The 23563-nt window shown below is 36.6% G+C and overlaps 1 protein-coding gene across 1 annotated transcript in view; it reads left to right on the forward strand.

The window, feature by feature from the left end:
• Window positions 1–23563, forward strand: part of CCDC7 (coiled-coil domain containing 7) — a 328048-nt gene that overhangs the window by 267065 nt on the left and 37420 nt on the right. The window contains exons 42-46 of the mRNA XM_060293096.1: window positions 14378–14433; window positions 14722–14833; window positions 21046–21211; window positions 21574–21700; window positions 22421–22604. Of these exons, the coding sequence (XP_060149079.1) occupies window positions 14378–14433; window positions 14722–14766 (101 nt within the window). The 3' untranslated portion in view covers window positions 14767–14833; window positions 21046–21211; window positions 21574–21700; window positions 22421–22604. The remainder of the gene's footprint in view (window positions 1–14377; window positions 14434–14721; window positions 14834–21045; window positions 21212–21573; window positions 21701–22420; window positions 22605–23563) is intronic.

The following is a 23563-nucleotide window of genomic DNA, read 5'->3' on the forward strand; positions in this document are numbered from 1 at the left end:
TTGCTGCTTTCAATAATTTTTCTTTGTCTTTAATTTTTGCCAATTTGATTGCTATGTGTCTTGACCTGTTTCTCCTTGGGTTTATCCTGTATGGGACTCACTGCACTTCCTGGACTTGGGTGGCTATTTCCTTTCCCATGTTAGGGAAGTTTTCAATTATAATCTCTTCAAATATTTTCTCTGGTCCTTTCTCTCTCTCTTCTCCTTCTGGGACCCCTATAATGTGAATGTTGTTGCGTTTAATGTTGTCCCAGAGGTCTCTTAGGCTGTCTTCCTTTCTTTTCATTCTTTTTTCTTTATTCTTTTCCGCAGCAGTGAATTCCACCATTCTGTCTTCCAGGTCACTTATCAGTTCTTCTGCCTCAGTTATTCTGCTATTGATTCCTTCTAGTGTAGTTTTCATTTCAGTTATTGTATTGTTCATCTCTGTTTGTTTGTTCTTTAATTCTTTGAGGTCTTTGTTAAACATTTCTTGCATCTTCTCGATCTTTGCCTCCATTGTTTTTCCAAGGTCCTGGATCATCTTCACTATCGTTATTCTGAATTCTTTTTCTGGAAGGTTGCCTATCTCCACTTCATTTAGTTGTTTTTCTTGGGTTTCATCTTGTTCCTTTATCTGGTACATAGCCCTCTGCCTTTTCATCTTGTCTATCTTTCTGTGAATGTGGTTTTTCTTCCACAGGCTGCAGGATTGTTGTTCTTCTTGCTTCTGGTCTCTGCCCTCTGGTGGATGAGACTATCTAAGAGGCTTGATGGGAGGGACTGGTGGTGGATAGAGCTGACTGTTGCTTAAAGAGCTCAGTCACTTGACTGTTGATGGGTGGGGCTGGGTTCCCTCCCTGTTCGTTGTTTGGCCTGAGGCAACCCAACACGAGCCTACCTTGGCTCTTTGGTGGGGCTAATGACAGACTCTGGGAGGGCTTACGCCAAGGACTACTTCCCCAAACTTCTGCTGCCAGTGTCCTTCTCCCCACGGTGAGCCACAGTCCCCCTGCCCCCGCCTCTGCAGGACACCCTCCAACACTAATAGGTAGGTCAGGTTCAGTCTCCCCTGGGGTCACTGCTCCTTCCCCTGGGTCCCGATGTGCACACTACTTTGCGTGTGCCCTCCAAGAGTGGAGTCTCTGTTTCCCCCAGTCCTGTCGAAGTCCTGCAATCAATTCCCACTAGGCTTCAAAGTCTGATTCTCTAGGAATTCGTCTTCCTGTTTCTGGACCCCCAGGTTGGGAAGCCTGACGTGGGGCTCAGAACCTTCACTCCAGTGGGTGGACTTCTGTGGTATAAATGTTCTCCAGTCTGTGAGTCACCCACCCAGCAGTTATGGGATTTGATTTTACTGTGATTGGGCCCCTCCTACCATCTCATTGTGGCTTCTCCTCTGTCTTTGGATGTGGGGTATCTTTTTTGGTGAGTTCCAGTGTCTTCCTGTCAATGATTGTCCAGCAACTAGTTGTGATTCTGGTGTTCTCGCAAGAGGGAGTGAGACGGTAGTATTCTTTTTATGACTAATATTCCACTGTATATATACCCACCACGTCTACTTAATCCATTCATCTGTTGATGGGTACATGGGTTGCTTCTGTGTCTTGGCTATTGTAAATTGTGCTGCTATGAATATTGGGGCACATGTATCTTTTCCAATTAGTGTTTTTACTTTTTTCGGAATATATACCCACGAGAGGAATTGCTGGATCATAGTGTAGTTCCATTTTTAGTTTTTTTCCAGAACCTCCATACTGTTTTCCATAGTGGCTGCACCAATTTACATTCCCACCAACAGTGTACGATGGTTTCTTTTTCTCCACATCCTTGCCAACATTTGTTATTTGTAGATTTTTTTGATGATAGCCATTCTGACAGGTGTGAGGTAATTTGTGTTTTTGATTTGCATTTCTCTAATAATTAGTGAGGCTGAGCATCTTTTCATGGCTTTGTGTGGACATTTTCACAATATTAATTCTTCCAATTCAAGAACACAGGATATCTTTCCATTTATTTGTGTCTTCTTTAATTCTTTTCCTCATTGTCTTATAATTTTCAAGGTAAAGTGTTTTTGCTTAAATTTATTCTTAAGTATTTTTTCATGCTGTTGTAAAATGGATTTTTTTTCTTATTTTCTCTTTCAGATGTTTTACTGTTAGTATATAGAAATTCAACTGATTTCTGTATGTTGATATTGTATCCTGCAACTCTATTGAATTCATTTGTTCTAACTTTTTTTGTGGAGTCTTTTGGATTTTCTATATATAAAATCATGTCATCTGAAAATAACTACATTTTACTTCTTCCTTTCTGATGTGGATGTGTTTTATTTCTATTTTTTCTCTAATTGCTATGGCTAGAACTTCCAGTACTATTTTGAGTAGAAATGGTGAGAGTTGGCATCCTTGTCTTGTTCCTGATGTTGGATGAAAAAGGTTTTAACTTATCCCCATTGAGTATGTTAGCTGTGAGCTTGTCATGTATGGCCTTTATTAGGTATATTCCTTCTATACCTAACTTGTTGAAACCTCTTATCATGAATGGGTGTTGAAACTTGTTAAATTTTTTCTTCATCTATTGAATTCATTATACGATTTTTATCCTTAATTTTGTTAATGGGGCATATCACATTTATTGATTTGCTATATTGAATCATCCTTGCATCCCAGGGATGAATCCCACTTGATCGTAGCTTATGATCCTTTAAGTGTTCTCTTGAATTCTATTTGCTAGTATTTTGTTAAGAATTTTTGCATGTATGGTCATCAGGGATTGGCCTATAATTTTCTTTTCTTATAGTGTTCTTGTCTGGCGCTAGAGTCTGAGGTGTGGACATGTGCACATCTCCTGTGGAATCAAGGTCTAGGTCTCTGCAGTTTGCTGCAGTGACTTGGGGAGAGAGGGGGACTCAGCTACAGCATGGGCCCTGGGATGACAGGGTGCAGTAGTGACTTGGGCCCAGGGAGCAGGGTGCAGTAGCAGCATGGCATGGGGATGGTGTGTCAAAGCCCCAACTCTGGCCCAGGGAGGCAGTCACAGAGCAGCAGCAGTGCATCCAGCTGATAACCCATTAAAGCCAGGTGGGTCCAGATAATGGCTACAGAGGGTGGAGTACAGAGCAGCAGCAGCTTGGCCTGGCAATGGTGAGTCAAAGCCACAACCTAGGACCTGGAGTGAGGCTCAGAGCAGTGGCAGCTCATCTGGTTCCATAGGCAGTAAGGCGCTATGGCTTCCCAATCTCAGAGAATGGGGCACAGCAGCAACTGGGTCCTGGTGACAGGTCTTACTACCATGACAGCTCTAACCCTGGGGAGTAATGGGGGACGGGTGTGGTAGCGGGGGGACTCCAGGCAGCTCCATCAGCTTGGGATTAGCACTGGTGCATATGTGGGAGTTCCCCATGGCAGTGAGGCTTGCTGGGGTTCTCCTCTCCTTTTCCTCGTGGGGTGAAATTCCTCTGAGGGGATCCCTCCTAACTGGCCTGGGCTAGAAGATGAGGTGACTCAGGTAAAATGCTTCCTGCATTTTTCTATGCAGCCATCCTTGATTTTGAGCTCCTCCAGATTTCTGCTGCTTTTTCTTTGTAGTACAGAGCTCTCCTAGAGCTATTTTCATTGGTTTGCAGTTGTTCGTTTATTATTTTGCTTGTTTGTGAAGGAGACAAGCATTGGGACCTCCTAGCCCTCTATCTTGCTGACATCACCTCTATCATTAATTATTCAAAGAAATTATGCATCTTTTTTGTTCCTTTACTTTTTAAAGCATAATAATGTATCTTGAAAATATTTCCACATCAGCATATCCAAATCAACCAAATTCTTTTTTTTTTTTTTCTTTTTTTTTTTTTTTTTGCGGTACGCGGGCCTCTCACTGCTGTGGCCTCTCCCGTTGTGGAGCACAGGCTCCGGACGCGCAGGCTCAGCGGCCATGGCTCACGGGCCTAGCCGCTCCGCGGCACGTGGGATCTTCCCGGACTGGGGCACGAACCCGTGTCCCCTGCATCGGCAGGCGGACTCTCAACCACTGCGCCACCAGGGAAGCCCCAACCAAATTCTTTTTAAGTCCTTTATATCTGAGCATACCACAAGTATGTTATTATTGGCAATAAAAGTATATTACTTAACTAGGCCTCTGTTAAATGGGCACTTTGGTTGTTTCCAGTTTTCTTTCTATAACAATGTTGCAACATACATCATTGAGGTCAGTAGATAAGTTTATAATCCAATCTTGACTCTATCAGTTCAGAGATATGAGTCTTCCACCTAAAAGGAATTGCCACTGTTTCTTCCGTGAAACTGATTTCTTTTGATTCCTTTCTTTTGCAGCTCAGAAATTGACTTATTTTAAACTGACTGATTTTTTGAAAAGCATAGATATATTAAGCATATACATTTTATGTATTCCAAAAAGCAGTATTCTAGTGAACTTGAACTTTTTGAAGTCCTCTATCAATGCTTCTCAAAGTGTGGTTCCTGGACTGGCAGCCTGGGCATTAACTAGGAACTTACTAGAAATACAAATTCTTGGACCCCACCCCAGACCTACTGAAATAGAAGCTGTGGGGTTCAAGGCCACTAATTTGTTTAACAGGTTCTCTGGGTATTCTGATGCAGGCTAAAATTGGAGAAACATTTCTATAGAAACATAGGTAGTTAGATTTATGTACTCTTTTCCATTTCCATTGTTAATATTTGTATATAATATTGTTTTGCTGTCACATATAATAAAAATTATATCAACTATAATGAAATTTAATAGAACTATTTTTTTAATCACACAATAATTTTCCTTTAAAGTGCCATATACTGCTACCCGAAAATCTCTACCCCACCCATACTTTTGAGAATAAATTAATTCTGGGCAAAATAAATAACATGAGCAAATTCGTCAAGACAGCAATGAACCTGCAAGAGTGGAAATAACACTGCCTTCAGTAGATGCTGCTTATTGAACAATAATGAGAAAGATCCTGAATAAACAGGGTAGACCCAGATCATGGACGGTGAGTTTGAATGGCTTTTCCTTTTTCCTAAGTTTGAAAAAGTTAGAGTTGTCTTTTATTGAATAAATTACAAATGATAAAAATATTCACCTGATTCAAAATAGCAATGTTAAAACACTGCACAACCAATTTCAAAAAGGAAAGGAAATAAACATAAATGCCACATGACAATAACCTAATTGATATGTGTTGGAGCATATTCTGTGGAATTTGTAATGAGACAAAATACAAGTGATAAGAATTTTAAAGACATGAATCTTGCCAACCAATGTTAATAATATTGTTAACAATCTTATTATAATAATGTATAATATTGTATACATATGTTTATAATAATGTATAATATTGTATACATATATGTAACAGTGTTATTAGCAATTTTAATAATAGTTAAGATACTGTTTTTAACCACATTTTTACTGTGCCCTGGGAAGCATAAATATTATTGGATGAAACTGTCTATAATCCAGTCTGGATTATTACTGACATAGGTATTTAAACTTATAGAAAATCCTTTTGTACCTTGAATGTTACTATATTTCGTCAACAAGAATTAGAGCAGTTAGTAATAATATTAACGTAAGTATTTTGGAGTTATGTTTTGTATCAGTATTTAATAAGGAGATTTGGATTTCTACAGAAACAATATAGAGTGGAATAAAGTTGATGAAATAGTGGCTATCCTCTATAATCTCCCATTATAAAATATTATTTATATTTTATACAGTAGTAAAAAAAAGTACAACTTACATGGCAAGAAGAAATCATCAATTGAGTGAGCATAAAGTATCAGTCAAGAGAAAATAAATGGAGGAATTCTTCACTAATTACTGATTCTCTGAAACTGTGAAAGGTCCCAGAGGTAATATAAAAATAATGTGTATTAATAACTTTCGTGAGGGTTTTAGAGAGAATATATGCAGAAATGAATAGGAGAATTGTTGTTGCAAGTTGCCAATAATTGGATTGTGAGCAATGCAAATTTTATACTTCTCTCTAGAATTATTTTTCCAATGTAAATTCAGCATAGCAGTCTGATCCTATGAATGGTGATTGCTGGACCCAATCCAACTTCTCAGTTTGCTTCTGTGGACTATCTAGATAACAGTGAATATAATTTATACATTAATTATGTGATCATTTGATTAAATGAGCTAATATATGCGCTAAATCAGTGCTTTTCAAGCCTTACTACAAAATAGGATTCACCTGGGGTGCTTTAAAAGCTACCAATTCTCTGCCCCAGCCCCAGACCAATTAAACCAGATTCTCCTTAGGTGATTAAACTGTGCAGCCAGAGTTGAGCACCATGATGCTTATTATTTGATGATATAAGGGAAATCAACTGATACCTCAGCCCATATACAAATGGTTGTGGCTGATTTTTTTTTTTAATCCAGGTCTTGTAACTACTGGCCTAGTGGGGCCCAATAAATAAATTCAGTCTATATTGGGTTCACTTAAATGTTTCTTCTCCCAGACCACCTCGTTCATGGCAATTATGACTTCCTCTCCAAGCACTCCCCAACAGAATTTCCTGTGATAATGGAAATGTTCTATATCTGTGCCCTCCAATATAGGAGCTATGAGCCATACGCAGCTATTGAGCTCTTAAAATGTGGTTAGTATATTTTAATTAGTTTAAATCTAAATAGCAATATATGGTTTGTGGCTCCTATACTGGACAGCACAACTCAAGAATTATCAGTGATCCAGCAACCAATCAGGACCTGGGAAGGCAGTGAGCTATCCAGAAGGACATATAGGAAACCTTTTTACTGATGAATGAACAGTACAACTAAATATATCTCCCAGGAGAAGTAGGAGCAGGAGTAGTATTTCAGCAGAGCTGTTGGATAAGATGTAATGCTTCTTAGGATAGCAGGATGGCCCTTAATATTGAGCAGACGATGTCAGTTTCAACCACGGACTCTGAATAGCTCAAATTTGGCCAGGATTAGTGGGCAAAAGTGAGTAGGCTACAGCCTTTGGAAGGCTTTGGTTGCCTTCAAAGATAAGGCAAGTCTCATCCATTCTTGAGGAGGTCAGATAATTAGTAGTCAGGGCACAGTTATAAGAATGAATATCTAATGATCACTAGAAATTCAATAATTCCTTTGGTTTTATTGTGATTCACTCAAAACCTAAAAACTTTTAGAGATCATATTAATGCTTTAAGTAAACTGAAAAAGGCACAGTATTTCTCTAGACTTCTGAATACATTTTTTACTATGGTTGTTCTAAAAATGGTGCTGCTAAAGAGAGATCTGGACTACCTAATCCAAAGTTTAATGTGAGGTCTGCTTTGGTATGTAAATTAGAATATCATCTTTATAAACAAGCTCTGTCCAGAAGGTAGTAGAATAATTTTTTGTTCATAAAAATTATGTGGGGGCTTCCCTGGTGGCACGGTGGTTGGGAGTCCGCCCGCCGATGTGGGGGACGCGTGTTCGTGCCCCGGTCCGGGAGGGTCCCGCGTGCCGCGGAGCAGCTGGGCCCATGAGCCGCAGCTGCTGGGCCTGTGCGTCCAGAGCCTGTGCTCCGCGGCGGGAGAGGCCGCAACGGTGGGAGGCCCGCATATCGCAAGAAAAAAAAAATTATGTGATCATTCATGCTGTTGAGGCTTATTCAGTTGGCGAGAGTACCTCTAGCATTCTGTTTTCTACTTGTCACAATCCTTAATTGAAATCATATATTGGTATCTTAAACATTCAGTTCCAAAATGTCTCATAGAGCTGGTCCAGGAGATTAGAGAGCAACAGGAGCAGATGGTAATCTAAATGTAACCACTTGATATTTTAGTATTGGATGAGAGGTAAAAATCCTTATTTTTCTTTTCAAGAACGTGAGATTACTTGGGGGGAGGGGCGTGGTTCAAGGAACATATTTTCCCCCTCTGTATATTGGTGGCTAACTTCTTGCACAGGGCCATGATTTCAGGTGCGGAGAGAGAGTAGAGTTTCCTAGATACCAGATTACACAGTTAGGTTCCTGAGGCGGGGGCATCATGCAATTGTTTTCTGATTTAGAAAACAATTCTCAGTTTGTTATGCTCCTCTCTAGGTCAGTGAGCACTGCAGTGGCAACTAAAATGGAATTTTTAAACAAGGTGTAGGCAGTAACTGTAACTTACAGGATATGAATTTTCAACGGAAATGGCTGAATCACTGGGCCAGGGAATAGGGGTATTGGTCACTAGAATCCAGGGTATTGATAGCTTCTTATTGAATGAAATCCTGGTCCATGCAGCTGCTTGACATTTTGAAGTCTATCATTGCTTTAATCGAATGGCAGGAACCCACAATTCAAGAGTTTCACGGAGACATAGACTGCTATCTCTGAACATACAGACTGGGAAGAGAAAAAGCATTGTGATTGTTCTCTCTCCCATACCTTTTCTACCCTCCTATCACCTTCCAGACAGCCAGTGTGGTGCCTGAGTTGCAGATGGCAAGCTACAGGCTGGGTGCCCATGGTCAACTTTCTCAGTTCCCCAAAATACAAGCATTATTCCTATCTTAGAATTCCCAAGCCTTTCAGTTTGGGCATGGGTCAGAGTGGTAGAAACTATGTGTGGACAGGCTCTCATGTGTACATATAGTCTCATGGTTAAGTCTGTCTGTTCAGAGCATGTATTCATCATCTGAGAGTCAAGGACACAAGTTCATTTAAATTGCTCAAGGTCATAGAGCACATTAGCAGCAGATAAAGGATGGGAACCCATAAAATTGGACTCTAAAGTCCAGGATTTTAATCTCTAGTATATATCCCACCAAAAGGCCATAGTCCATAATAGCCAGCTTTACAATGTTATTTTAAAAAAATTATTCTGATATTTGTTTAAAATGGTAATTAAGACTTTATTTGACACTATTGCAGTAGGGGACAAAGACTGAACTCAACTCTAAACATAGCAAAAACAGCTGGGGATTTATAGCCAATGAGCAGAGTAAGTGAGTGGATCAGTGGATGTAACATTACTAAGAGGAGGCATCAGGGGTGGGGATTCCTACTAAATTACCCTAACAGCCTTCTTGATGAGGGCAGGCCAAGGACAGGGCCAAGTATGAGGCCTACTTGAAAAGAGGTCTTAGAGGAACCCAACCAAAGTTTACTAAAGGACGGACTTTTGGTCAAGGTTCAGCTAAAATGAATTTTTTAAGCATTGAGAGAAAGATCATTGATTTTTGAAAACCAAAATCGCTAGATAATATTTTGAAAAATGCCATGCAATTAGTGTAGAATTTACTCTAATGATGAGAGATGCACAAAGCTGAAAGTTTTAGAAATGCTTGTATGTATATTAGAAGTTCAATTAAATGAAAAATATAACAACTTGGTTTATTTTCAGAACTCTTCTTTACCATGTGGAACAAATTTGAAGCTAAGATAAAAGCCTTTGTTGCTGATGTTAAGAAAGCAGCTCTCTGTTGAAGTTCCAACTTGCTTCTATTCACTCATGTCCCTGTAATGCCTTCTGGTGTGGTGTAAAAGCAATTAAATGAAATTTGTGCTCTGCATGTCTTGAAAATGTCATAATTATTTGTGTCAATTATTTGCAAATCTATTCTTTATGATACTATATAGAGAAAAGTCACTGCCATACATATCTTACACTTCCAGATAGAGGAACTGAATTTAGAAAAAATTTTGCTTTAGTTTTTTTCATATTAAAACTGTAAATTCATTGAAGAGATCAGAACAAAGTTGTTATTATTTATGTAATATTTATTAAACCTAGTGAGACTGCAAATCATACTACTGGCTCTAGCTGAACTATAAAAGACATTATTTATAAATTCGAAGAACTTATTCTGTGTAGGAATGTTATTAATGAATATCAAGTTTAACTGGTATTAGTGTTAAAGGAACATTGAAAAGAATAAGAGGAAAAAACTTGTAAATATTAAGTTAGTAGTCTAGTATCTTTATTGTTGCCTTGTTTTCTCTTTTGGTCTTGAGACTGATAGATTTTCATGACTGGTTATTATCTAATCATGTGCCTCTTTTGATGTGAAGATGTCTTATTTATTTTTAGAATATTTTTATCAGCTTCTAACAGTTCTAAATATTATTAATAAATATTTTGGTTCTTTATCTGTTTGAAAACTGAAATGAAGTAAAACTAAATAAAATAATACTCTTACGTATTTAATTAGATTTTTTCCAGAATCTAGAATTATTGCACCATTTCAAAACGTGCTTATGTTGATAGGCTACTGATTTAGTAAAAAAAAAATCAATAGGTATTTAAATTTCTACATTTAAGAATCTTTTGACAGTAACACAATAATAGGAGGGGACTTTAACACCCCACTTTCACCCATGGACAGCTCAACCAAAATGAAAATAAATAAGGAAACACAAGCTTTAAATGATACATTAAACAAGATAGATTTAATTGGTATTTATAGGACATCCCATCCCAAAACAACAGAATACACTTTCTTCTCAAGTGCTCATGGAACATTCTCCAGGATAGATCATATCTTGGGTCACAAATCAAGCCTTGGTAAATTTAAGAAAATTAAAATCGTATCAAGTATCTTTTCCGACCACAATGCTATGAGACTAGATATCAATTACAGGGTAAAAACCTGTAAAAAATATAAACACATGGAGGCTAAACAATATGCTACTAAATTACCAAGAGATCACTGAAGAAATCAAAGAAGAAGTCAAAAAATACCTAGAAAAAATGACAGTGAAAACACAATGGCCCAAAACCTGTGGGATGCAGCAAAAGCAATTCTACGAGGGAAGTTTACAGCAATACAATCCTACCTCAAGAAACAAGAAAATTCTCAAACAACTTAAACTTACACCTAAAGCAATTAGAGAAAGAACAAAAAAACCCCAAAGTTAGCAGAAGGAAAGAAACATCAGATCAGAAATAAATGAAAAAGAAATGAAGGAAACGATAGCAAAAATCAATAAAACTAAAACCTGGTTCTTTGAGAAGATAAACAAAATTGATAAACCATTAGCCAGACTCATCAAGAAAAAAAGGAAGAAGACTCAAATCAACAGAATTAGAAATGAAAAAGGAGAAGTAACAACTGACACTGCAGAAATACAAAGGATCATGAGAGATTACTACAAGCAACTCTATGCCAATAAAATGAACAACATGGAAGAAACGGACAAATTCTTAGAAAAGCACAACCTTCCACGACTGAGCCAGGAAGAAACAGAAAATATAAACAGACCAATCACAAGCACTGAAATTGAAACTGTGATTAAAACTCTTCCAACAAACAAAAGCCCAGGACCGATGGATTCACAGGCAAATTCTATCAAACATTTAGAGAAGAGCTAACACCTGTCCTTCTCAAACTCTTCCAAAATATAGCTGAGGGAGGAACACACCCAAACTCATTCTACAGGGCCACCAGCACCCTGATACCAAAACGAAAGATGTTACAGAAAACCCTACAGGCCAATATCACTGATGAACATACATGCAAAAGTCCTCAACAAAATTCTAGCAAACAGAATCCAGCAGCACATTAAAAGGATCATACACCATGATCAAGTGGGGTTTATCCCAGGGATGCAAGGATTCTTCGACATATGCAAATCAATCAATGTGATACACCACATTAACAAATTGAAGGATAAAAACCATATGATAAATCTCAATAGATGCAGAGACAGCTTTCAACAAAATTCAACACCCATTTATGATAAAAACTCTGCAGAAAGTAGGAAGAGAGGGATCTTACCTGAACATAATATAGGCCATATATGACAAACCCCTAGCCAACATCGTTCTCAGTGGTGAAAAACTGAAACCATTTCAACTAAGATCAGGAATAAGACAAGGTTGCCCGTTCTCACCACTGTTATTCAACATAGTTTTGGAAGTTTTAGCCACAGCAATCAGAGACAGAAAGGAAATAAAAGGAATCCAAATCGGAAAAGAAGAATTAAAACTGTGACTGTTTGCAGATGACATGATACTATACATAGAGAATCCTAAAAATGCTACCAGAAAACTACTAGAGCTAATCAATGAATTTGGTAAAGTAGCAGGATACAAAATTAATGCACAGAGATCTCTTGCATTCCTATACACTAACGATGAAAAATCTGAAGGAGAAATTAAGGAAACACTCCATTTACCATTGCAGCAAAGAATAAAATACCTAGGAATAAACCCACCTAAGAAGACAAAGACCTGTATGCAGAAAACTATAAGGCACTGATGAAAGAAATTAAAGATGATACAAACAGATGGAGAGATATACCATGTTCTTGGATTGGAAGAATCAACATTGTGAAAATGACTGTACTACCCAAAGCAATCTACAGATTCAATGCAATCCCTATCAAACTACAATGGCTTTTTTTTTAACAGAACTAGAACAAAAAATTTCACAATTTGTATGGAAACAGAGCAGACCCCAAATAGCCAAAGCAAACTGAGAAAGAGAAAACGGAGCTGGAGGAATCAGGCTCCCTGACTTCAGACTATACTACAAAGCTACAGTAAAGACAGTAGCTTTGGCACAAAAACAGAAATGTAGATCAATGGAACAGGATAGAAAGCCCAGAGGTAAACCCATGCACATATGGTCACCTTATCTTTGATAAAGGAGGCAAGAGTATACAATGGAGAAAAGACAGCCTCTTCAGTAAGTGGTGTTGCAAAAACTGGACAGCTACATGTAAAAGAATGAAATTAGAACACTCCCTAACACCATACACAAAAATAAACTCAAAATGGATTAAAGACCTAAATGTAAAGCCAGACACTATAAAACTCTTAGAGGAAAACATAGGCAGAACACTCTATGACATACATCACAGCAAGATGACCCACCTCCTAGAGAAATGGAAATAAAAACAAAAATAAATGAGGCCTAATGAAACTTAAAAGCTTTTGCACAGCAAAGGAAACCATAAACAAGACGGAAAGACAACCCTCAGAATGGAAGAAAATATTTGCAAACAGAGCAACTGACAAAGGATTCATCTCTAAAATATACAAGCAGCTCATGCAGCTCAATATCAAAAAAACAAACAACCCAATCCAAAAATGGGCAGAATACCTAAATAGACATTTCTCCAAAGAAGATATACAGATTGCTAACAAACACATGAAAAGATGCTCAACATCTCTAATTAGAGAAATGCAAATCAAAACTACAATGAGGTATCACCTCACACCAGTCAGAATGGCCATCAGCAAAAAATCTACAAACAATAAATGCTGGAGAGGGTGTGGAGAAAAGGGAACCCTCCTGCACTGTTGATGGGAATGTAAAATTGATCCAGCCACTATGGAGAACAGTATGGAGGTTCCTTAAAAAACTAAAAATAGAACTACCATATGAACCAGCAATCCCTCTACTAGGCATATACCCTGAGAAAACCATAATTCAAAAAGGGTCATGTACCACAATGTTCATTGCAGCACTATTTACAATAGCCAGGACATGGAAGCACCCTAAGTGTCCATCGACAGATGAATGCATAAAGAAGATGTGGCACATATATATGATGGAATATTAGCCATAAAAAGAAACAAGGACCTAGAGTCCGTTATACAGAGTGAAGAAAGTCAGAAAGTGAAAAACAAATACCATATGCTAACACATATATATGGAATCTAAAAAAAAAAAAGGTTCTGATGAACTTAGGGGCAGGAAAGGAATAAAGATGCAGACATAGAGAATGGACACGGGGAGGGGGAAGGGTAAACTGGGCCAAAGTGAGAGAGTAGCACTGACATACATAGACTACCAAATGTAAAATAGACAGCTAGTGGGAAGCAGCTGCATCGCACAGGGAGATCAGCTCAGTGCTTTGTGACCACCTAGAGGGGTGGGATAGGGAGGGTGGTAGGGAGACACAAGAGGGAGGGGATATGGGGATATATGTATACGTATAACTGATTCACTTTGTTATACAGCAGCAACTACACAACCATGTAAAGCAATTATACTCTAATAAAGATGTTAAAAAAAAAACAGAATCTTTCACCTATAGCACCCAGTATGTAATATATAGTCATTATAGATCCCAGAGACAGATTGAAAGTGGTTTCTTTATCACCTCAGTGATACACAGATTGACAAATTTTATATACAGATACACAAATTTTAAGACTATATATATATATTTCATCAGCACAGTGATTTATTTTGATAAATGTGAGACCTGAATGTGAGATGTAGGGGAAGGATAATATTTTATCCTATTTTCTCTACCTTCATTTTGTAGAATATATTTCTTTAAACACCCTCGATTTTAGAGCACAACTTGTAACAAATCGTATACAACATAGAATTCTTCTCCATGTAGAATTACTTTCACAATTTGATATTTGAAAGATGGTTTTTTGGCCTCTGCTATCTAGGTAAAATAGTCTCGCTTTCTTGTTTGTAGGAAGTCTCTCAGTGTCAGAAATGGTTCTTAACATCGAGTCAAATTCTACCTTCATAGTAAGTTATTCCTGTTGGTGGAGCTTGAGTAAAACTGAAAAATATTTTAAAGGCAGTTAAATGAGACAATAGTAAAAATAGAGTCCTGGGTCAGTGCCTGGCACCAAAGATGACCTAATTATTATCATCAGAACCACTGAAAATGCTTTATAAGCTTTTCTTAATTAAGAATAATCCTTTAAGTACAATATTGATTGAAGAAAATCTAATTATACTGGTAACTGAAATTCAAGACAAAAGTAATGTATGTAAACACTAAACTCTAGTCAATAAATTTGTTTCTTGCAGGAGTACAGGCTACCAATTCTGAATATACGTGTATACTGGGGTTGAACAAATAAATACAGGAATGATGGAATGTAAGAGCCAGGTTTCTCAGTGCTGGAGAGAGAAATTATAGGTAAGTAAATTGGAAAGCCTAGAATAAACCCCATGGTAATGCGTATGTTGGAAAGTCTTCATACTGTTTTTGCAACTTGTATGTAAGTCTAGAATTATTTTTTAAACATTTTTCAGTAATCACCCAGAGAGTATTTGTATAATGAAATATGAACAGGAAACCCTAAATTTAAGATTTGGACAGAAGAACAGGTTATATTTGTTTTTTCCATTCATTTATTAATTCAGTTAAAATTCAGTGTTTATTATATCCAGGCACAGTGTTAATTGTTAGGTTTACAAGGGTAAACCAATCAAGCATCATTTCATCAACTCAGAATCTAATGAGGGAAACAAATGTTAAATGAGTATGTATATAGTAAGGTGAATTATATACAGAATTTGTGAATACATAAGTATGTATAATACACATATCTATGTATAACACTTTTTTAAATTGAAATATTGTTAATTTATAATGTTTTGTTAGTTTCTGGTGTACAGCAAAGTGATTCAGTTATATGTATGTATAGACTTTTATATATATGTAAATTATATATACTTTTATATTTTCATATTCTTTTCCATTATAGTTTATTACAAAATATTGAATATAGTTCCCTGTGCTATACAGTAGGACCTTGTTGTTTATATATAGTAGTTTGTATCTGCTAATCCCAAACTCCTAATTTATCCCCCCCTCCCCGCCCTGAACTTTCCCCTTTGGTAACCAAGTTTGTTTTCTATGTCTCTGAGTCTGTTTTTGTTTTGCAAATAAGTTCATTTGTATCATTTTTTAAGATTGCACATATAAGTGATACCATATATTTGTCTTTCTCTGTCTTACTTCACTTAGTATGATAATCTCTCTCTTTAGAGAAATCAGCTGATAACCTTTTGGGGGTCCCTTGTAACTAACTCTTTGTTTTTCTCATGCTGCCTTTAGAATCCTCTCTTTAACTTTTGTCATTTTAATTATAATATGTCTTGGTGTAGGTCTGTTTGGGTTTATCTTGTGCTTCCTGTACCTGGATATGTTTCCTTCTTTATGTTTCAGAAATTTTCAGCCATAGTTTCTTCAAATACATTTTCGATCCCCTTTTCTCTTTCTTCTCTTTCTAGGATCCCTATTATGTATGGATTGTCTTGCTGTATATTATCCCATAGGTCTCATATGTTGCTTTCATTTTTTTTCATTTGTCTTTCTGTCTGCTTTCTGATTGGGTGATTTCCATTATCCTCTCTGCCAGATCACTTATTCATTCTTCTGCATTATCTAGTTTGCTATTTATTGCCATTTGCTCAGCTTTCATCTCAGCAAGTGAGTTTTCTAATTTTCACTGGCTCATCTTTATAGTTTCTAGTTCCTTGTTACAATGATCTGCATTTCTATTAATAGCCTTTCTTAACTCCTTCAGTATTTTTATTACCTCCTTTTTGAACTTGGGATCTGGTAGACTGGAGAGGTTTCATTGTTTTTTCTTTCAGGGGATTTCTCTTGTCTTTTAAGGGTTCTGTTTTGATAATATATGTTCGCTTTCATAATTTAACCATAATACTGCAAGATTATGTTTCCTTTTTCCAAAGTGTGTAGAACACATCATATATGCCTCAGAGGTAAGGATAAAGTGACTGACATTAAAGGCCTTGGATAAAGCTTAATGACCAACGACTGTAAGAATCAAATAGGATAGTAGCAATGAAAGTGTGATGAAGATATGAGGTATGTAAGAAACAAAATAAACTAGGCTGTTCAAATAGAAGTCTGAAAACAAAATTGGATTTAATGGCTGAGTGGCAAAGGAAGGATGCACCACACAGGTCTGACTTAAGAGAGTTGTCCAAAATGAAAATTGAAGGGCTTAGATATAGGGCAAAAAGGGAATAATAAGACTGAATAGGGTAAGATGACAATTTCAAGTCATGAGTTGGCTGAAGAGGTAGATTATAAACTCATGTTCACAATTACTTACCTTTAGAGATTGCATCACCAATATGGAGAAACCTGGTTTCAAGTAGGTCTGGGATGGAGAAAGAAAAATTTCAAAGGGCCTAAGGTTATGCTTAGATTGGCAAGATTTTTTTTTTTAACCTATTTCATTACAGTCTTACTTAGAAATAAGAAATGAAGTTGGGAATTCCCAGAGGTACCTTCCATTGCTAAGGTGATTGAAGGGGAAAATGGTACTAATTGATAATTAACACTTGTTAAAAATTTACAAGATTTACATTGTCTTTGAGGAGTTACATCAGCAAGATGGTGGACTAGGAGGAGCTCTGGAAACTAGTCAGATCACAAAAGAAGAGAGCAAAAGAAGAAGAAAGGAACAAAAATGAACTACAAAAACAACCAGAAAACAATAAGTACATGTGCATCAATAATTACTTTAAGTATAAATGGACTAAATACTTCAATGAAAAGACACAGAGTAGGGACTTCCCTGGTGGTGCAGTGGTTAACAATCCGCCTGCCAATGCAGGGGACATGGGTTCGATCCCTGGTCTGGGAAGATCCCACATGCTGTGGAGCAACTAAGCCCATGTGCCACAACTACTGAGCCTGAGCTCTAGAGCCCGCAAGCTACAACTACTGAGCCCGCATGCCACAACTACTGAAGCCCATGCTCCTAGAGCCTGTGCTCCGCAACAAGAGAAGCCACCACAATGAGAAGCCCACACACGACAACGAAGACCCAACGCAGCTAAAAATTAAAAAAAAAAACACAGGGCTTCCCTTATGGCACAGTGGTTGAGAATCTGCCTGCTAATGCAGGGGACACGGGTTCGAGCCCTGGTCTGGGAAGATCCCACATGCCGCGGAGCAACTAGGCCCGTGAGCCACAACTACTGAGCCTGCACGTCTGGAGCCTGTGCTCCGCAACAAGAGAGGCCGCGATAGTGAGAGGCCCACGCACCGTGATGAAGAGTGGCCCCCGCTTGCCACAACTAGAGAAAGCCCTCACACAGAAATGAAGTCCCAACACAGCCAAAAAAAAAAAAAAAAGACACAGAGTGGCTGAATGGATAAAATACAAAATGCATATATATGCTGCCTACAAGAGTCTCACTTGTGAATGGATAAAGATGTGTATATGTGTGTTTGTGTATGTGTGTGTGTATGCACACACATAATTGAATATTACTCAGCCATAAAACCAAAAGCAATCTTGCCATTTGCAACAACAGGGATGGACCTAGAGGGTATTATGCTAAGTGAAATGTCAGAAAGAGAAAGACAAATACTATACACCATTTCATTTATATGTGAAATCTAAGAAACAAAATAAATGAACAAACATAACAAAACAGAACCAGACTCATAGATACAGAGAAAAAACTGGTGGTTGACATAGGGGAGGGGGGTAGGGGGTTGAGTTAAATAGGTGAGGGAGATTAAGACATACATACAAACTTCCAGTCGTAAATAAGTCACAGGGATGTAATGTATCACATAGGCAATATAGCCAATAATATAATAATTTTATATGGTGACAGATGGTAACTAGATTATTGTGGTGATCATTTGTAGTGTATAAAAACATCAAATAACTATGTTGAAATCTGAAACTAATACAATATTGTAAGTCAATTGTACTTCAATTTAGAAAAACAGAAAAAAATTTTAAAAAGAAAAAAAAGAAAAAGCCTAGTAACAGTGATCATAAATAGGCAATCTGAACATAGTTATAATACCAAGGAACCTGAAGCAGTAATCAAAAACCTCCCGACAAAGAAAAGTCCCAGAACAGATGGCGTCATGGGTGAGTTGTACCAAATATTTAAAGAAAAGTTAACATCAATCTTAATTCAAACTCTTAAAAAATTGAAAGAGTGAACACTTCCTCATTCATTCTAATAGTCTGCATTACCCTGATTCCAAAGACAAAGACATCACAAGGGAAGAAAAATATAGACCAGTATCACTTGTATATATTAATGTAAAAATACTCAAAAAAATGCTAGAAGACTGAATTCAACAGTTAAAGGTTTTACAAACCATGACCAAGCGGTATTTATTAATGGAATGCAAATGTGGTTCAACATATTAAAATTATTGAATGAAGTGTACCACATTAACAGAATGAAAGAAAGAAAACACATGATCATCTCAATTGATGCAGAAAAAGCATTTGACATAATTCAATACCTTTTCATGATCAAAAACACCCAAAAGACTAGGAATAGAAGGAAACTAACTCAACATGATAAAGCCATATATGAAAAGTCCACAGTTAACATACTCAATTATGAAAGACTGAAAGCTTTTCCTCTAAGAACAAGAACAAAATAATATTCTGACTCTTGCCATTTCTATTTAATATAGTACTGGAAGTCCTGGCCAGAGTAATTAGGAAAGAAAAATTAATAAAAGGAATCTAAACTGGAAAGGAAAAAGTCAAATTATATTTTTAGACAACATGATCACCTTATGTGTAGAAAACCCTAAAGATTCCACATGCAGAAAAACTGTTAAAACTAATAAAAAAATTTAGCAGAGTTGAAGGATGCAAAATCAACACACAAAAATCAGTTGTGTTTCTACACTAACAATGGCCAATCTGAAAAGGAAGAAGATAATTTTGTTAATGATAATATCAAAAAGAATAAAATACTTAGCAATAAACTTAGCCAAGAAGGCAAAAGATTTGTACACTGAAACTACAAAACATTGCAGAAAGAAATTAAAGACACAAATAAATGAAAAGACTTCCCATGTTCGTGGACTAGAAGATAATACTGTTAGGATGTCAGTATTTCCCAAATGGTCTACAGATTCAATGCAATCCTTATCAAAATTTGAGTTAAATTTTTGCAGAAATGGAAAAATCCATACTAAAATTTATATGGACCCACAAGGGAACCCAAATAGCCAAGACAATCTTGAAAAAGGAGAAAATATTTGGAGGTTTTACAGTTTCTGATATCAAAAATTTCCACAAAACTACATAAACAAAACAGTGCGGTACTGGCATGCAGACAGGCATATAGGCCAATCAAATACAATAGAGAGCCCATAGATAAACCCTTGGATATATGGTCGAATGAATTTTGACGGGGTGTGAGGACCATTCAGTGGGGAAAACAGTCTCTTCAACAAGTGGTGCTGGGAAAACTGGATATCCACATTCAAAGAAAAAGTTGGATCCTTACCTTACACATATTTAAAAATTCTAAGTAGATCAAAGATGTAAATATGAGTGCTAAAACTACAAAACTTAAAATGGGGAAAGCTTCATGACATTAGATTTGACAATTTCTTGAAAATGATGCGAAAAGCACAGACAACAAAGGAAAAAAATAGATAAACTGGACTTCAACAAAATTTAAACCTTTTCTACATCAAAGGATACTATCAACAGAGTGAAAAAGCAATCCACAGGATGGGAGAAAACATTTGCAAATCATATATCTGATATGGCATTAAGATCCAGAATATATAAATATCTCCTACAACTCAATAACAAAAACAAAAACCTGATTTAAAAATGGGCAAATGGGGACTTCCCTGGTGGCACAGTGGTTAAGAATCTGCCTGCCAATGCAGGGAACACGGGTTCAATCCCTGGTCCGGGAAGATCCCACATGCCACGGAGCAACTAAGCCCGTGTGCTACAACTACTGAAGCCCATGTGCCCTGGAGCCCGTGTGCCCTAGAGCCTGTGAGCCACAACTACTGAGCCCATGCACTACAACTACTGAAGCCCATATACCCTAGAGCCCGTGAGCCACAACTACTGAGCCCACGTGCTGCAACTACTGAAAGCCCATGCACCTAGAGCCCATGCTCTGCAACAAGAGAAGCCACCACACTGAGAAGCCCGTGCACTGCAACAAAGAGAAGGCCCCACTCACCACAACTAGAGAAAGCCCGCGTGCAGCAACAAAGACCCAATGCAGCCAAAAATAAATAAATAAAAAATAAATTTATTTAAAAAAATGGGCAAATGACTTGAATAGACATTTCTCTAAAGGAAATAAACAAATGGCCAACAAGTATGTGAAAAGATGCTCAACATCACTAATTATTAAGAAAATGCAAAACAAAAGCACAATGAGATATCACCTCACATTCATTAGAATGGTTAATTTTTTTTAATCACAGAAAATAGCAAGTAGGTAAAACGGTACGTTTACTGTAGAAAATGTATGGCAGTTCCTGAAAATAATGAAACATATACCCAAATGAATTGAAGGCAGAGACTGAAACAGATATTTGTATACTCCTGTTTATAGCAGCATTATTCCACAATAGCTGAAAGACAGAAGCAGTCCAAGTCTCCAACAATGGATGAATGCATAAAGAAAATGATACATGTACATACAATGTAATATTATTCAGCCTGAAAAAAGAAGGAAATTCTGACACATGATGCAACATGGATGAACCTTGAAGACTTATGTAAGTGAAATAAGCCAGTCTCAAATGGGCAAATACTGCATGATTCCACATACATGAGATAGAATACTCAAATTCATAGAGACAAAAGTTAGAATGGTTGCCAGGGGCTAGGGAAAGGGTGAATGGGGAGTTATTATTTAATGGACAAAAGTTTCTGATTGGAAAGATTAAAAAAAAGTTCTGGAGGTGAACGATAGTGATGGTTGCACATCATTGTGAATGTGCTCAATGCCACTGAACTGTACACTTAAAAATAGGTAAAATGACAGATTTTATGTTATGAATATTTTACCCAATAAAAAAGGTTTACATTGTTTTCTAATTATAATTTTTCAAGGTAATTTGCTATTTAATTTGTTTAGAGAAAAATGAAGAAAATCTAACAAGAATAAGCTTTGAAAATATTCTAGAGGAGCAAAGACTTTAAAGCTTTTAGAAGAGTTTATAAATTTGTTTTCCAGAGGATACAGAGAGCAAAGTCACATAAAGGTAAGAGTGTAACAAAATTTCATATCTGGGTCACTTAACTTTAGCAATTATTTTCTTGAAAATTATATTTAAAAATTTTAAAATAATAGCATCAATAAACTAATGTAAACTCTGAGATATCACTGAATTTTCTACCTACATTTTTGTTGATTTTAATATTAAAATTTTACATAAAACAGTAAGCTTGAATGCTAATTATTTTTCTGTATTCAAATAGAAAGATACAATTCAATACTGAGTGACTTTTCCTTAAATGGATTGTGAATGTGTAACATTTCTAACTTTGCTTTTTTTTTTTTTAACTGAAGGGAGATAGAGTTGAGTTAATCATACTACTAATACTGTGGCATATTATCATCACTAGTTTATTCAAGGTCCCTCTCTTATTTTTACATTATCACATTCATCCCTATCCTTTTCCCACTCCTCTACTACTCAGCTACAGGCATTTGCTCTAATGTATTTAATGTGTCCTTAGATAAATTTGATGTTTGAAAAATATGTTTTATGCAAGTATTTTAAATTTGCATAGTGTGCTACTGCAGATCTCTTAACTTTTTTCTTTTCAACAGCCATACGTTTTAAGCACTATTCTGTAGTTGCAAGTATATCTGAGCCACTGCTTCTCACTGATGCATCCCACTCTAATGCTCTAGTCATCCAGTTCCCTGGTGATGGGATCCAATTATTTGTAACCACATGCCTTTTTCATGTTTGCAGGGTGAACACTCTCAAGAGTGAGATTGCAGGGGCCAGTGTATAATTTGTTTTCCTGAAGTTCTACTCAGCTGTTCCAAAGCAGCAGTACTAGTTTGCACTTTCAGTGGCAGTGCCTGAAGGTTCCTGTCAGTCAACCACTCACTAACACTTGATGTTACCAGGCTTTCTAATTTGTCCTAATCAGGTGAGCATAAAGTGGTATTTCATTATTCCAAATTGTATTTTTCTAATCATGATGATCATCTTTAAGCAACCGTTTCCTTTTGTATATATTTTTATCCATATACATTTTTAGCAATTTAGGTATTCTATTCTAAGGAAGGGTTTGATTTATTATCTATTTGTGTTGATGTGCAGGGGTTCCTTACATAGTCTAGATATTTATTGCTTATTGGTTTTAAATGTTGCCAATATTTTCTGCCACCTGTGCCATTAACTATGTCTCTATTGTCTAGTTAATCAGAAATCTTTATTTTTAATACAGTGAAATACATTAATTGTTTTATTGTGATTTGGGTTTAGGGGCCTTAGGAAAGTTATTACAAAGATATCTTTTACATTGATTTCTATTAATTTTATACTTTTGTCTTTCATGTTTAGATCTTTAATCCATGAGAAATCATTTTGGTATGTGATATAGTACAGGGATCCAATATTATTTTTCTCCATATTATGTCATTTTTTTCCAGTTCCATCTACCAAAAGAACCATTCTTTTCCTGAATGATTTATGAAGCCACATCTATTGTATGCTAAGTTCCCACAGAGATGGGATGTTCTTCAGGTCTCTGATTTGCTTCTTACGATAGTCTATTTGTTCTTACACTACTATCACACTATTTTTTAAATCGATTTGTATTGATTGTACCATTTATCTGGTAGGATAAGACACCTACATAGCTCCATTTTTAAAAATTGCTCTAGCTATTCATAGACCTTTATTCTTCTACATAAAATCTGTATGGGAATTGCATTAAATTCTTAGGTTAATCTGGAGAGAAGTGGTAGCTTTACCATATTAGTCTTTGCACCTTGAATATGAGGTAATTTCCATCCATTTTTTTTCTTCTTTTAGTATTTTAAAGGCAACTTTAACAATTTCTCTATTAAAGTCTTATGTATTCCTTGTTAGACATACATAACC

Source organism: Globicephala melas, chromosome 2 (assembly GCF_963455315.2).
Source record: "Globicephala melas chromosome 2, mGloMel1.2, whole genome shotgun sequence".
NCBI classification, from domain to species: Eukaryota; Metazoa; Chordata; class Mammalia; order Artiodactyla; family Delphinidae; genus Globicephala; species Globicephala melas.